The following is a 16,838-nucleotide window of genomic DNA, read 5'->3' on the forward strand; positions in this document are numbered from 1 at the left end:
AAAATCTAAACCTTACATTTGGTTGTTATAAATCTTATGTCTTTTTCAATCTAAAGCAGACCCTTCCTTACGTTTTATTCTATGCTAGTGACTTCTTGCAGAAGCCACGTCAGCTGTGCTGTAGAATGTCCCACATGCTGCATTTATCTGCTTGCTTCTTTGTGCTGTCATTGAACTTCTTCCTGTGTCCTTCCCTTTTCCTTTTGTTCTCTCAATTAGACACTTAAGATACTTACTGTGTTCCCCTGCTTTTTGTCCTTATCACATACCTTCTATGATAGCGTAAGCTCCTTGAAAGGTGAGACCATGTCTTACCAACTTATCCTTTCTATATGACATCTAACACGTTGTATGTACTTAAAAATATTATTCAATTGAATTATCTAAAAAGAATTTTAATTCGTCTTGTGAAAATGTGAACTGCAGGTATTTTCAGTGTGAAGAAATTTATAGTAGTAATCAAGTTGCCAGAGAAATCTCAGTAATATAGGTCATTCTTTCCTAATTTGCACTGAAAGAATTACAGTCTAACTTAAAGTGGCACAGTCTTCTAGCTGAAGACTCTTAGAATTTGGAGCATTATAAAACACGTAAGTGAAATTTCCAAGACCCCTACTTCATCTCTAGTCCATATAGAAGTGATTTCAGAAATCAACTGTGTTGTGCATTCAGCATGAAACTAGGTCACTAATCATTTTTCTCATCAGGAGAATTTAATGTCGCTCAGTAGTTGAGAAATCAAACTGAAAGGCTGACTATAAAAACACTATCACGTGTATGCTTTGTTGTTGATAACTAACTGCAATCCAAGCTTTAATAACTAAAAGGGAGTGGAAAAAACTTCAAAAGGTCGCATGATAAATGTTTCTGACAATGTGTCAGCAGAACATTGAACAGGATCTTTGTAAATCCTCTCCGTCTAAGGGGTTTAAATGGGAAGTTTTAAACTTCTTCCTTCATAAGTATTGGCTTCAGATAGCCCAGTATCCTAGGGTGAAAAAAAGAAAAGAAAAACACTTTATCTGGCATATAGAATTTCCGTCCCCTGTATGAATGTGGGAGTGCCGGAAACGGGCTCACCTAAGGATCTCTACCTCCATCGGGCATTTTCTCTTCCATTGTCTAGGAATGTGCCTCTGTTATATTGGACTGACTTCCTTTATAACCCGATATGACCAGGGAAACAAAATTATAGAAATACGTGTAGATATGATAGGAGTGCTACCCGGCTAAGGCCGTTATCCAGACTGTCTCATTACGAGAATACTGTTGGTCCCTATGTGGATAAAATGAGGTTTAGAACTGGGTAGTATGAAAGGGAATGTGTATGTGTGCCTGTGTGAGCCTGTGCACACATGTGTGCATGCACGTGTGTGCACGTGTGTGTGTTGTAGGGTTTCAGAAAGAAAATGTGTAAATCAAGGGAAGTTTCTTGCCATGTGTATTAGTTTCCTAGGGCTGCCATAACCAAGTACCAAAAGCCAGGTGGCTTAAAACAACAGAACATTATCGTCCCCTAGTTCTGGAGGCCAGAAGTCTGAAATCAGGGTGTCCGCAGGGCCGGGCTCCCCCGAAGGCTCTAGGGAAGAGTCCTCCCTGCTGCCTTTCCCTTCCGGTGTTTCCCAGCACTCTTTGGTATTCTTGGCTTGTAGATGCGTCACTCTCCAGTCCTTGCCTCCATTGTCACATGGCCAACCTCTTCCTGTGTGTCTCTTCTCTTCTTCTTATAAAAACACCTGTCGTATTAGATTAAGGCCTCACTCTACTCAGTATGACCTCATCTTAACTAATTACATCTGCAACAACCCTATTTCCAAATAAGGTCACATTGTGAGGTTCTAAGGGTTAGGACTTCAACATATCTTTTGGGGGGATGTAATTCAACCCATAATACTGTGTAATACCCTTCTTTTTTGACACCATACTCCAATAGGCAAGCCATTGGCATTATTTTTATTGTTGAATCTGTGACACAGAAACTTATTTTTCCTCCTGCTTCTCATGCATTTTAATTCATTAAATTGAGGATTAAATATCTTAAAACCAAACCCAGATGATTTGGGGTCACTGGAAACTTGAAGGTAGGTAGCACTATCATAGGGAGAAGAACACATTCTACATAAGATGAAGAAAGCAACAAGGGCCACCAAAGGCCCTGCTCCCTCCTCCGGGGCCAAGCTGACCTGGGCCGTTTCCTCTTTTCATGACTTTCAAGTGGGCAGCTTGGGAAACCTCTAGGAGCCTTAGCTGCTTCCTGAGAAGTGAGGCTTCTACTTCCGAGGGTTATTGTGAGAGGAGGTGGAGTACTTCAAGCCCCTGTCACCCAGCCTGAGACATAGGAACATGTGAGCTTTGAGTCAGCGTGTTGAGTACAATGAGAAAGATTATGGAGGGATCCGGAACTAGGCAGAGGAAGTTCCATCTCGATGGGGTGAGAGATGGTCAGGTCCTTATGCTTCTGGAGATGGAGAATGGCATAAAGAGAGAGTCTTTGAGGAAAATTTGTCTTCCAGTGGTATGCAGGATGACACAACTGGGAAAAGTGTGGAAACCTGGTGTGTAAAAAGGAAGACCTAAATAAGAGTCGTTTCAGATATAAATTGAAGGAAGTTGGGCAACTAACTAGAAGTGAGAACTAAGAGAGAGAGGACTCACAGATGACCATGAGATTTAAACCCAGCTGACTGCAAGAATGACTGTGTCATTGAATCAGCAAGACAGCGGGGCAGAGGCTGACTGAGGAGGGAAATCATGAGTTTAGTCTTGAACTCGCCGAGTTTGAGATGACAGTGAGGCAACTATGTGCACACATGCGAGAGACGGTTGGAGATGTCCAGTTAGAGGACTCGTGCCATGCTGGGTGTGGAGATGAGCTTTAGGGATCATCAGCAGGAAGGCCCTCATGAGAACTGGTGTTTCCATTGCCTGTTGGACAGGGAAAGCTGGGTGTCATGATACCCATCCAAACTCGGGCTCTAAAACTGAACTCATGATCTTACTGCCCCAAAACTGTTTCTTCCACTGTTTCTTTTTTGGCACCATACTCTAATGGTCAAGTCATTTGCATTATATTACTGTTGAATCTGTGTCAGTCAGAAACTTATTTTTTCTCCTTTCCATGTATTTTAATCCTGCTGTGTTCCCTGCCTTAGCTCATGACAGCAATCAGCCACCTATGCTGGGAGCCTCACAGTCCTTCTTTGAACCTCCTTCTCTCATACCTGGCACGTTCATTCTGTTACCAAGCCCCATAGTTCTGCCTTCTGGCTTTTTTGCCATCTCCGCATGTAAACGCACCCCGTCGCGGGCCCATCACTTCTTGCCATCTCTAGTCCAAGCCAGGCTCATCTCCCACGTGGCCTCCTAGTAGTCTCCCTGCTGTGACGGAGTGAACCCCTAAGGCAGATTCTCCTGCATGTTCTGTGTTATGCAGAACATATGTAAAACTGTGCTTTTTTATTGTTTTTATTTTTTGGAGTTTCCAAACCATCTCTCACTGACTTGAAATTTAATGTGTTTTGCCTCATTCTGTATTCCCAAGACTTGCCAGAATGCTTGTGCCCGGCCTTTACACAAGTGATTATGAGGCTTAGAGGCACATATTTCTGGGCCTGGTTTCCTACTGTACATTGAGAAGGTAGGGTGTCAACACACCTTTTCTCTGTTCTGTCCCAGAGATTCTCCCACGTGTCCTGCCAAGACTCTTGAATAGCCTCCTGCGGGCCTTACTGCCCCCACTTTCCACGTTGCCACCTAAATGCTCTTCCAATCTGGTCAGTCTGGTCATCTTAGGGCCTTCCATGGTTCCCCATTGCCACAGGATAATATCTGTGGTCCTCCTGGCCCACAAGGCCACGCCCAGCAGCCTTTCCTGGTTCACTGCCCGTCATCGGCTCGCCGTGCCCTGTGCAGCCAGCACCGCGGCTGGTCCTTGTGGCCATGCCTTTCCCTCTGCATTGAATCTGCGGGGAGCTCACTTCTCTCCTCCGGCCACACATCACCTCCTCGCTGAAGTTTTCTCGCTCTGGCCCTTCCCGGCATGTACGTGTTGCTTTCCTCCTGTGTTCACGCTCAATGCTTGGTAAGACTTCTCTTCAGCACAGTTTACGTGGTATTATAATTACTTCTTTATAAGTTTGTCATATGTATTAAATTCAGTGATTTTTAAAAAGTTTCTTTTTTGTGAGGTCGGTTGGTCCTGAGCTAACATCTCTTACCAATCTTCTTCTTTTTGCTTGAGGAACATTGTTGCTGAGCTAACATCTGTGTCCATCCTCCTCTATTTTACATGGGATGCTGCCACAGCATGGCTTGACAAGTGGTGCTGGGTCTGTGCCTGGGACCCGAACCTGCAAACCCTGGGCCGCCAAAACAGAGCATGTGAACTTAACCACTATGCCACTGGGCCAGCCACTAAATTCAGTGCTTTTTGAGGGTAATCTTTGGCACAGTGCCTGGCACATGGCGTGTGCTTAGATTATAGCAATGCCTTTATTAATTTATGGAATTGATTAAGCAATTGTCCAAAGGAGGCAGTGTTTAGAGAGAAGAATGGAGAGATAAGAAATATCTAGTTTGGGAAATATCCACAACTGAAAGGGAAGACAAGAAGGAGGAGGAGCAAAAAGCCTGCTGGAAGGGGGAGGAGGACAGCCAGGGTTTTCTGGTGGCAAAGGCAAAGATTTCTGGGAGGAGAGGATTTAACAGTGCTCAAGACAACAGAGAGGTCGAGGAGAATAAAGATGTGGAAAAGGCTGTTGGATTGGCGATAAAAGGCTCATTGCTGACTTCGCAGAGAGCAAGTTTCATCAGGTGTTGGAGACCAACTTGGGTTACAGATGAGGAAGGAGTTAGCTGATGGGGGAGAAATATGGGAATATAGTAACGCGCTTGAGAAGTGTGGCCATCACTGAATAAAAGAATATCAGGTTAAAGGAACCACAAGGTGTCTTTCCATTCAAAATACATTCTCCCACACAACATGTGAAAAGCAAGATTAGTTTCCAGAGAGGCAGAGGGAAAGTCAGGCATGCCAGTTTAGACACTGGGAGAGGCTCAGCGGAAAGGGAGAGGGTGACAGTTGTGATGGACCCTTAGAATTTGAAAAGAGATGGAAATGAGGGCACTGATAGGTGCATTATCTTGAGAAAACAAGAAGGGAAACATCTCACATTTGAGGGAGCAAACTGGGTGAAACTCAGATATTTTTATCTAGAGACAGAGTGAGAGGAAATGTTATGTAGTTTGAGAGGAGAAAAAAGAAATCTGGAGAAATTTTAGTAGACATACCTCAACTGTTTTAAATGAAAGGCAACCTGATCTTTATATAATTGGTTAATGTTACCAGTAAATACTATCGCCACAGTGTCAGCACTTGACTAAGCATTTCAGAGATCCCTTTTAAAATATGAGGGGAAAAACGTTCTTACCCTTATGAGGTTCATAGTCTAGAATGAGAAAGAAAGTCAGATAAATTCAAAGTAAAAAGAGCTGTAAAATGTTATCATATAGGGGACATAATGACTTACTGAGAAATAGGAGTTTTCTGCACTCTAACTTTGAAATCTTTCATGGAAGAAGTGACTCTGGACTTCCATTTAACAGAGAAGACATTCACGGTGTGTGGAGAAATGGGGGTGATGCTGCAGGCTCGAGGGGTCCCCTGGGGGAATGATGAGCTGGTGTAAGAAGTCAAAATTTCAGTCAGTGGCTTGTGGGTGCGCCGTCTTCCCTGGGCTCGCACAGAAGACGCGTGGTCTCTGAGGCTTTAACAGATTACGCTCTGTTCCACAAAGACCTAACTCAAGTCAAAGTGGTTATCACACTGGCCAGCGAGGAAATTCCTCCATGATCCCTAAAAACCCTAGCCGTGGTTCTTGAACTTGATCCTCGCTTTCTACCGCCCGAGATAAGAACTTGTTCACAAGTGAAGCTGTCTGGAGTGACAGAGTGGGGAGAATGTGCTTTGAGTTTCCTGAGTAGAAATATACTGGCTCCTTGAAGAGGAGATGTGGGCCAAGCAGGAAGGTCTTTGGTGTGCGGAGAGAAACAGTAATGAGGTGTGTTAGGAGATTCCAGCTTCCTTAGATCATCAAAGTTTGGGAATTACATGATTTCTTTTCCTGGAACCTCTGTAACTTCTTAAAAAGTGCATTTTTAGGACTTTTAAAGAAAGTTATTTAGGAATTTTTAAGGACTGAAAATTGGTGAGAGAAAGAAAAAAAGAGAAAAACCGAAAAATTTTTTATTCTTTGTGAAAACACTACTGTTGTTTTTTTATTTTGGCCACAATACTTGTGCCTTTTATGTTGACTCAGTAGGCAATAGTTCATAGCAAAGTTTGGTATTTTGTCCACCTGGTTTGTTGCAACAACTAAGAAGTTTCCACCTGCAAGGAATTCTGCCTTCTGTGAAGAGTAACATATGTATTGGGTTAAAAACCCCCAAGATCTCCATTTCTTCATACCAGTATCACAAGAGACTGAATTATGAGGGTTGAAAAAAGATGCTTACTTGGAATGTGAAGAAAAAAAATTAAAAACCTGAACGTAAGCCATAAAGAAAAAACTTCTACTGTTGTGTTTTGAAGGCGTTAGTGCCTCTGCTGTAACTGTGGTTCTGGTTTTCTTTAGATCTATGGTATGAACCCGTTCTCCGTTACTGCAGAATCACTAATAAAACTTTCTTTATGGCGAGTTATTCATCCTGGGTAGGTCTGAATGAAGAAATCACTTTAAAAGAAATCTTGACTGGCATTTCAGTTGAGGAAGACTTGTTCCTTTTGTGAGTAGATTTAGCCGATTTAAAAAAAGTAAAATAAAACAGGAGCTATAGTGGCCTTTGTAAATAGCCAGTGAGACCACCCAGTAAAAATGTCACTCTCTGCCTTTGTGTCATCTTCCCTAGCCCCAGATTTATATCTCCTCTGCTGGGGGACACGCGGCTTGGTCTTCTTGCTGTATCCCAGTTGTTTAAGATGTGATTTAAAAAAAAAAAAATCTGTAAATTTGACATAAAAATAGTGAGATTTTATTGCTTTTATTTAGTTTTCCCTTAACTTTCAGTTAGCAGTAGTAGAAAGAAAAACATTTGCTGTTCTTTTGTCAATTTATATGTCAAAGAAAATCTGCTCATCAGAAATATTGTCGGCACCATTTGTAAACTGGATTGCAGTAACGCTGCTGAAATGTGGGCGTTACTAAAAAGGCGATTAAGGTTTAAATGAGTCATTCTTATTTTCCCTTTATGATTATTGTCTCTTCCCTGTAGCCACAGGCCAGGTGTCATTTCTGTTTGATGGATAAACTAATCAGTGGAAGATGGTTTATACTGAAATTTTATCATCTAAACAGATATTTTGTGACATGAATTTTTTAATTATATTCTGGGTTTTAAATGGAAAACAGACCACTACCGGTAAAAAAAAACAAACCTGGAATTTTACCCCTATGTAAGTTATGGTTCCGGGTAGTTTCACTGTAACCATCTTTGACTAAATATCTCAATAAAAATATAAATAAGCCTTCCCTTTTCAGTTTTCTTCTTCTTGGGTCAAAATATGAACATCCCGCTCCCAGCTTCTTTCACTTTATGTCCAAAATAGACATACGGAAATCCTTCCACACCCCTCCTACCCATTGAATGATGAATGAATCATCTGTTTTCTCTGAAGTAAGATAGTAAATTCAAACCTCATGAAAGGAAGGATATGGTGACTTCATGTTTTTTAAGTAAGAAAAGCTTAAAAAAATGTTTTTTTGACTTATTATGGAAACTTTCAAACATATGCAAAAATAGGGAGAATAGTACGCAGAACCCCATCTACCCATCACCCAGCTTCACCAATTTTCAACAGCTTGCCAGGCTAACTTCATTTTGGCAACGTATTTAATACAAATACTCTGCTTTTTTCTCTTGTTAAACTCCTCAGCTAAAATCAATGACTTTGAGGACCCTGGTTTTGTATTTATACAGGCAAAACCGAATCCACAATCTTTTTGCTTACATATGCTTTAGTCGAATCCCTTTAAATAGAAGAGCACTATAGTACTCAAGGTTCCCACTTCCCAGAGAACGTGTGGAACATGTTCTATAGGACAGAACCAAGGGAAGGTCCATTTACCCTTTGCCCCTCAATGTGCAGCAGGCCCAGAGACATGTGTGCGTGGACTTCATGATGACTTGTGAAAGGGCCAGACACAAGCATTTTGCCGAGACTTGGCAACACAGAATGAGGCAGAATATAATGTAAAACACATTAAATTTCAAGTCAGTGAGAACTGGCTTGAAAACTCTTAAAAAGTGGGAGGGCACGATTCTATAGTCTGCGTAACATAGAACGTATAAGAGAATGTGCCTCTGGAGTTCACTCTGCTGACAGTTTTTCCAGAACAAGTGATTCAGGAGAAGGGTGATTTTTAATACTGTTGATTTTGTTTTGATTTGCAAGTGGATTTTCCCAAATTTCTGGCAACTGAGGTTTTGGTAAAGATGGGAAAGCGGGGTTTGAGATTGTGTTCTCTGCTGAGAACCTGGAGTACAGATGTTCTGGATTATGAGCCGAAGACACGTTTGTGTGCTCAGACAGCTGATGGGGACAGGGCAGTAGGGTCATAGCTGTCATGTGCCAGAGTGGACGCCCACTGCCCACACCCATACATGGAGCCGGCTGAGAGGTTGGCCAAAGACAAGGTCAGAAATCTCTAGAAAGACTTCTGGTCGTATTAAACAGTGAGTCTGAAGGCCTCTCTCTGTCCTATGCCTTGTACATGGGAACACTTGGACTATATCTTTTTTATCATTATAACAGGATTTCTCCTTCCAATGAAGTTTTCCTTTGTTAAATAACTTTTTAACGACTTTGTAATTGAAATGAAATTTTGTTTCATTTGTTCATTATCAAAAGACATGTATCTGCCATCGTTTCATGTTTGTTTAATTGATTGAGAACTGCAAGAGAAACTTTGATTTTTAATAAGACTACATATAATTCCTTAGTGCGTGGATTTGCAAGTTGAGTGGCTTGGTCTGAATCATCTTTATAAATTTTATGAAAATAGCATTGATATAATACTCTTTGTTTTTTTCTTAAGCCTCCTGAAAGCTCTAGTCCTGTGAGGGGTGCCATTCAATGGACACATAGCTGCCAGGGCGTCTCCTCAGCCTGGAAAGGCCACTGACATGTAAAATCTTTTACACTTTAATTTGCTCTAATTATTTTCGTATTTCAAACAAATAAATCAAATTATCCTATAACCTGCTCCTTTTTAAAGAGTGTGATATGCCTTCGTTGTTCTTGTAAAGCTTATTATGTCATTTATGTTTTTCTTCTGGAAAGTGTCCTTCTTTGTTCCCCACCAACACGGAGCACCCTGAGAGTCGGCAGGGTGTAGCTTCGCACAGCAAGCTGACTGGCACGGCATTTAAAGGCAGGTTTAATTGGGAGGAAGAGCTGCGTCTGCAGTCATGTTGCAAGTTGACACAGCAGAGCTAAGAGATGAGGAATAATTTTGCAGAATAAACAGTTTTACTGTTCAAGTTGGGTTTTGTTTTATATTTTTGACCCAATGTTGGACATTCCGTTCTTTAATTATCTTGAGCTTTTCTCGGGGATAAATTAAAAGTTGATTTTTTTTGTGTGTCAAATGTCAGATTTGAAGGTTTTTGAATAAAGAAGCCACAACTGAAAAGAAATTTCCCGCTTGTACTTGTTGAGCAATTGTGGTCATTTTCACATAGTCCTTATGTTGAATTCTGAGGTTGGAATTCTAATGGCCTAATAATTTTTTGGAATATGAGACCAGGAACAGCTGCCAATATAAACTGTCATTTTCCTTTCATCTGGTACATTTTAACTTTTTTGAATGTGGAATATTATTTGGTTACTCTTCAATTTTTTAATCTGGTTTTTTGATAGATAATAAAAGTAATCTCTAGACATACTGCTTTCTTTCATTGACCTTAGAAAGGTCACATGTTTTGTGTCTTTATGAGTAAATTTGAAAAGTGGTATCTTTTTGAAAAGCAAATGTAATTTCTCTTCTATTTTGATAATATTGATAAAATAGGAAGAGTTGATGGTCTCTTCACCATGTGACATATGGAGAAAGGATCAGATCTACTTCTGTTACCTGTCCTGCTAGAAACTCTTGCAGCCAGATTTCCATAACACCAGCTTCTCCTCAGTCGCCTCCTGCCCCTCTGAGTTCTCACCAGCCTCTTGGCCTCCTCCTGCTCGGCCTGCTTGGAAGTGTGGGTACCACTCAAGGGTCAGGTTTTGGAACCTCTTCTCTTTTTACTCACTACCGCAACGAAGTGTGCCCATCTGTACCTTTGTCTGAGACCCCTATCCACTGCTCAGACCCACCTTCCCAGGGTAACTGGTCCCTTTAGAAATCTCACTAGCACCCTAAACTCAACTTCTCAGAAACCATACTGCCCCTACTGAGAGCTTGCTCCTGGTCCCTTTATCAGTTCATGCTGTCCACTGTTCTCTGGTCATTCGGTGTCAAAGCCTTGTGGTCTCTTTGAGTCCCTCCTTTCCCCCTTGGTGATTCTCCCACTGCCGTCCCCTCCTCCAGACCCACGGCCCTCTTTCAAGCCCTCGTTGTGTCTGGCTTCACTCTTGCAACAGCCTCCTTACTTAACCCCCTGATGTCACTCTGCAGAATTATTTCCTCAAAATTTAAGGGGAAAAGCACTCAGGGCATGGACAGGGCCAAATGCTGGCCATGGAATGAGGAAGAAAATTGGCTTCTGGCTTTGGCATTTAGGAGGCACAACTGCCTATGGTGACAACTGCCTCAGGAGAGGAGTGAGGGCAGGAGGCGGGTGCGACGGCGCCGAGAGGATGGGACGGGAGGGAGGGGGCACTGAGAGTGGGCCACTCCCAGGGTTCTACTGGCGTACAGGAGGAGGGAGACCAGGCAGGAGGTAGGAAGAAGGGAGATGCACATCTCCTTTATTTTTTTCTGTGAAGTAAAAATAAAAACTAAAAAAAATCAAGGGAATGTTGTCTTTTTTAATTGTGGCAGAAACCAGAAAACATATTATTATAAGTAACAATAATATAATATAAATACATATATGTGTATTGATATAGATATTTGGAAGATATATTTGTATATTCTGTGTTTGGAGAATCAAAACAACAAACAAAGAAAACAAAAAAACAAAAATTAAATAACCTTTTGTTTAATGTGTCTTATTAAGGATGGTTGGAAGCTCTGATGATTGGAGTAAATTTCCTCAGGGAGTATAGTTCAAATGTTTATTAGTTCCTTCCGCAGACATGGATTCAGTGTCGTGTGTGCCAGGCACTGAGCTGGCTTGGCACTGGGCTTGCAGACATGAAGAGGAGAGAGCCCTGGGCTTCAGGTGCTCTGAGTCTCACGCAGACGTGGAAACTGATTCTCTTAGACGCTGAATGGATGAAAGCCCAGAGGAGTCTGTATTTAGCTCTCGGGATAGGTCAGGGAGATTACACCATCAGGTGAGGCAGCTTCCAGGCAAAGAAAAGAGAAAGTAGGTAGAGAGGGAGGAAGAGGTAGCATGGAGCCACACAAACATATTGAATTTGAAGTCATTGTGTTAAAATTCCAGTCTAGTGCCTGACTACTGGCCACATGGACCTGAGCAAGCTGTTTGACCTCACTGAGCCTCAGTTGTGTCCTCTCTAACATAGATGAAATAATGCCTGCTGCAGAGGATAGCAGTGAGGGTTAAAATTGAAATCCATTCAGTCAATGACAGCTCCTGTTGTTGTTGATAGTAGAGCGACATCATCAGGACACTGAGGCTTCATATGGCTCAGCTTGGATTATGGAGGTCCCTGAATGCCGTGCCCAAAAGTTTAAGCTCTTTCTCGGGGATGCTGAAGTGTTGTTTAAGCATTTCAGGGGGGGATGACATAATTAGATTTAAGTTTAAGAAGATCACTCTGACGGCAGGATGAGGATGGATTGGAGAGCAGGAAAGAGTGGAAGCAGAAAAACATGGTCAAACAGTCCTCCCAACACGGTCATCATTACTCCCCCAATTATGCCGTAAGGGAAGCTGATGAGATCCTATCTATTGGTAGCTCTCAAAAGGAAAAAAAATGCCACTTAATCAACAACCATAGGAACAATTGCATTCATCATTCTGGAAACAGACCATAATAGCAGAATTATAAACAAGTAAAGAATAGGGAGTTTCATGTTTATTCTCAGACTGGGTTGAACTTTGCATTAATAATCAAGTATAATATCAAAGAGCCCCTAAGAATTTAACCTTATTCTCCAGCCATTTTACTTTTTAAATTAGAGGCTCTTAGCCTGGGCTCCATCCATGGGTGGCTTCAGGCAATCTGTGGACTCCTAAAATCAGAGGCAAAATTATAAGCATTTTTTCTTTTCATGTGGGGTGTGACCACATATCATTCATCAGATGTTCAAATGGATCTAGAACCCCAGAAAAGGTTAAGAACCACTCTCTGTATTTATATGTAGAAGAGACTGACGTTGCTTTGAAAGAATTTTTAATGGACACTAACTTGGGCCCTTTGTCTGAACTCCAGACTCTTACACCTAGCTGCTACCAGCATCTCCTCTTGGATGTGTAACAGGCATTCCAAACTTAACATATCCCAGGCTGAGCTCCAGATCTTCTCCCCTGCACCTGCCCCTCCCTTAGCCTTCCCCAACTGCGTTCTTCTCCCTGCTCCAAGCCAAAACCCTTAGGGTCTTTTTTTGTTCCATGCCCTGTATCCACTCCTTAGGGCCGTCATCTCCATCTTCGAATATACCGGGAATCTTACACTTCCCTCGCCCCCAACGGCTACCACCTGGTCCAGTTCTCCACCTTCTGTTCCCTCCCCTGCCTCCCTGCTTCTGCCCTTATCCTTCTTCAGTCTGTTCTTCACAGCAACCAAAGCAACACCTGCCCGCAACCCTCCACCGGCTTCCCATCCACCCCTAATAAAATCTAAAGTTCTTAACTGCCGTCTGAGGCTTCACGTAGCCTGATGAGACTTGACCCTTGCTATGCCCTTAACAATGTTGCTCCCCCTGTGCTCACTCTCCACACTGGCTTTTGCGGTGTCCCCAAACATGCACCTCAGGGTCTTTGCACACACAGTGTCCCCTGCTTAGAAGGTTCTTCCTGCAGATATCCCTGACTTGCTCTCTCTTCTCCTTCAGGTCCTTGCTCAGTTAGGTTTTCTTGGGCCATTTGTTTAAAATTGCAGTCCCCCGCCTCCCCCGCTCTGGAATATTCTCCTTCTCTGTTTTATTTTTCTTCTGCACTTATCACTGACATGTATTATACTTATTGTTTGCTATTTTCTGCCCCCCAATAGAACATAAGAATGGTTTTTGTCTGTTTTCTTTCACTGCTCTATCTAGAGTACCTATCACAGTTCTTGACTTATGGTGGAAACTCAAAAGTCTTGATTAAGTGAATTTTATTTTGAGACTTTACTTGGGATCTTTGCGGTTGCTATCCCATGTGTTCTGCTCCCTGTAACTTTCTATGTATTATATGTATAATTATATCAGATTTTTGAATGGATCCTGTTTCTTTTTTAATTCACCTATTTACATAAAATAGTAATTGATGAGATGATAATTACTAATCTTTGTGGTTTCCAAGTTTCCCATGTTAACCTGAATTCTATTTCCAACAGCTGCTTGGCAACTAGAAGAGTTTATCTCTGTCCACTTCTTACAGGTTCCTAAAATTCCATACCATCCTCATGATTTAATAAAGAAATTCCTTCAAGGTTACTATAATTTACTCAAATTACCATGGTCTAATTTTGAAAAATGTCATGTTGGTCCAATATTACAATTCCTAGCTGTCACAACACTTTTCAGAGTATAAGTGTACTTTCCAGGTGTACCAATAGAATGATTTTAATTACCAGTAACTATGCTTTATTGTGTGCTTATAGTTCTATGCTGGGAATTTAAGGAAATTTTCATAAAATGAATTGATACCTGCTAATGTGTCTGTTTCATAAGTTTGCAAATTTTCATACCAGTGATTCCTAAAGTAGAAAACCCCTGGGCCTGGCATTAAAAGGTTAGTTTTGTTTGCCTGAACTCTTTGGAACAACAGCAATAGACTAGAGGGCTGAGGCCTTTTTAATGCCAGTTCATGTGGTAAAACTTTTTTCCAAGGGTGCTAATTTTTAATGTTTATGTGTTTATCTTGCACTGTTTCAGGCTTTACAAGATGAACTAGAAAACCGCTCTAATCAAGTGCGATGTGCAGAGAAAAAACTACAGCACAAGGAGCTGGAGTCCCAGGAACAGGTACCCCCTCCCCCACCCCCGCTTGGCTGGTTTGTTTGTTGACTTTCTCCAGGTCAAGGAGCTTATGCATTTTCTGTTTCCATTGGGATGCTTTGGCTGCAAGTAACAGAATACTCCACCCCTAGTTGGCATAAACAACAAAGGGTTTATTACCTCACAAAACCAGAAGTCTGTAGGTAGGGCAGGCTCCGGGCAGAGAGCCTTGGGGCCTTGGCTCTGCTTCTCTGACATTCTCGTGGTTCTACCTCCTGTGTTGGCTTCAGCCTCAAAGCAATTCCAAGATGGCTACAGCAGTTCCAGACGTCCCTTGCAGATTTAGCAATATCCAGAGGCAGAAAGGGACTGTCTGTTTCGGGGGTCCCCTTCCGAAGAGTAAAGGGACCTTTCCCAGAACCACCCCCACCACATACCTCCCTTCACATCTCATTGGAAAAAACAGGTCACATGCTCAGCCTGGTATGTCCAATCCCTGGCAAGAGGACGGAAGGTATCAAAACTAGTCTCGGCCAATCAGGCTCCACCTGCTGGTGGCGGAATTAGGAGAGGGCGTATAACCTGGACAAGGAGGAGGGGAGACGGAGGTCGGGTGTGCAGCCAACAATCTGCCATGTCGTCATATTAAAATAAATAGACATTCTTAGACTTAGAAACATAAATCATATTTTCTTTTGAATTTTAGTTTTCTCCTCTTTTCATTCTGTTAATAAAATAAATGTAATATAAGCAGAATAATCTGGCTATGACAATAGCTAATGACCTATTTTATTTTCAAATGAGAGGATTATTTTCATCTAATTCTTCTGGTTATAATGAATTATTCTTTGTGGTAATTTTGACAATTTAAAGTAAAAGGTCAACAGTGTATCGGTAGAGATCACAAGTCTTAATGAAATCTTTTATAAATGCCTTGTCCTTGGCCATTGGGTATAGAATGGCTAACAGTCCCCTAAGTGTCACCAATCTTTGTGCATACAACCTGCCATAGATATTGACAGACGTTTATAGTTTGATTGTCTCATAGCTCACAGTAAATTCAGTACAGAAATATTAAATTAGGTCATTTTCACCTTATAGGAAGCATAAACACTGATGTAAGTCTAATAGGGGAGCTTTTTTCGTCTCTGGAGTTGTTTACAAACAGAATCCCAAGGTAAGGGATTGCTCAAAATGGCAGAAGTAAGCACTTAATAGATGCTGAGTATTAACATTACTGAATTGACTTCCTTTAATTACTTCCTACTCTCTGGTATATACCCTATGTAATATACATGTCATGTATATATGTATATATCATGTATATATATGATATGCATAAATTCATATGTAGTATATGTACATGTAAGGTACTGTACAGGGTCTATGTCATACAGTCAATAATAGGATAATCCTAATATGAAAAAATTAATAGTAACTACACTTTATCAAAGGCCTATGAGATGACAGGCACTGCACAAGAAATGTTACATGAATTAGCTCATTTATCCTGATAGTAACTGTATAAGGCCAGTATTAGCATCCCCATTCCACAGATGGCACACTAAAACCCAGAGAGGTTGAGTAACTCGTCTAAGATCACGCAGCTAGTCCATAGTAGATTCAAACCCAGGTTTATCTGAATTCCAAACCTTTACTCCTTTCATGACAATTTTTAAGTTACAACATTTCTAGTTAATAAAAAAGCTGCATAGCAGTGACAGGGGAAGTAGATTCATTAAAGATGGCAGAAAAACAAGCATAGTGTTCCAGACACCTGGTACCGTCACAAATGCCATTAACCCTCCGTGGGCAGAGAACAACACAGAGCAAAGGAGACAATGGCAGAGCATCTGTGGCCACAAGTGAAAATGCCTCCTCACATAACAGTGTGAGGTTCAAGTGGAATCGGCATCGATTTAGTTGTCACTGAAGGTCAGCTGAGCTCCATCCGATGTCTAGAAGGCTTGTAACCAAAAGAAGACAAGCTTCTTAAAAGCAGAGAACAGTGCTCCCTCGAGGACTGGGGCTTCTCCAGTTTGTGAGAAAATATGACTTAAGGTAAAACTTTGTTGACATCACTCTAATTCATGGCAAAACTTCACACGGAAAATTCCATAATATACTGAGAGTAGGGAAATTAAGAAATCCCAAATGAACAATAGGGAAGGATTCAAGAACCACTTTCAGTCTTTTTTTATTGACTTCTTTTTGATCATCAAAGTTGCTTTCATCTTTGTAGTGACAATAGCTTTTTAGAATATTTCTTACACTAATTCCTGATATCTTCTATTAGGCTACAGTTTACCAAAGAAATGTCAGGAAATACCCATGGGTAAAGCTGAATATTTCATAATCTTTGCCACTGTGAAATGTTGGGTTCTTTCCACAAGGTCCTAGGGTGTAGCTAGAAAAAAAAATGCCAATTGTTTCAACAAAACTAGAGAGCAGATAATGGGCGCTTAATAGATAGTATTCATCTATATTTAATTTAACTTTTCTTTTATCTAAACTTGACCTATACCACTCTTTCAATCTATGACAGTAAGAGAAGTAGTCAAAGGTAATTTG

At 41.3% G+C, this 16,838-nt stretch overlaps 1 protein-coding gene across 4 annotated transcripts in view; it reads left to right on the plus strand.

The window, feature by feature from the left end:
- The window catches only part of CEP112 (centrosomal protein 112), a 460,069-nt gene that overhangs the window by 395,173 nt on the left and 48,058 nt on the right, over positions 1-16,838 (plus strand). For all 4 annotated transcript variants that reach the window (XM_046677462.1, XM_046677465.1, XM_046677464.1 and 1 more), the window contains one exon: positions 14,205-14,294. In XM_046677462.1, coding sequence (XP_046533418.1) covers positions 14,205-14,294 — 90 coding nt within the window. The remainder of the gene's footprint in view (positions 1-14,204; positions 14,295-16,838) is intronic.

The sequence above is a fragment of the Equus quagga genome, chromosome 11, assembly GCF_021613505.1.
Source record: "Equus quagga isolate Etosha38 chromosome 11, UCLA_HA_Equagga_1.0, whole genome shotgun sequence".
Lineage (NCBI taxonomy): Eukaryota > Metazoa > Chordata > Mammalia > Perissodactyla > Equidae > Equus > Equus quagga.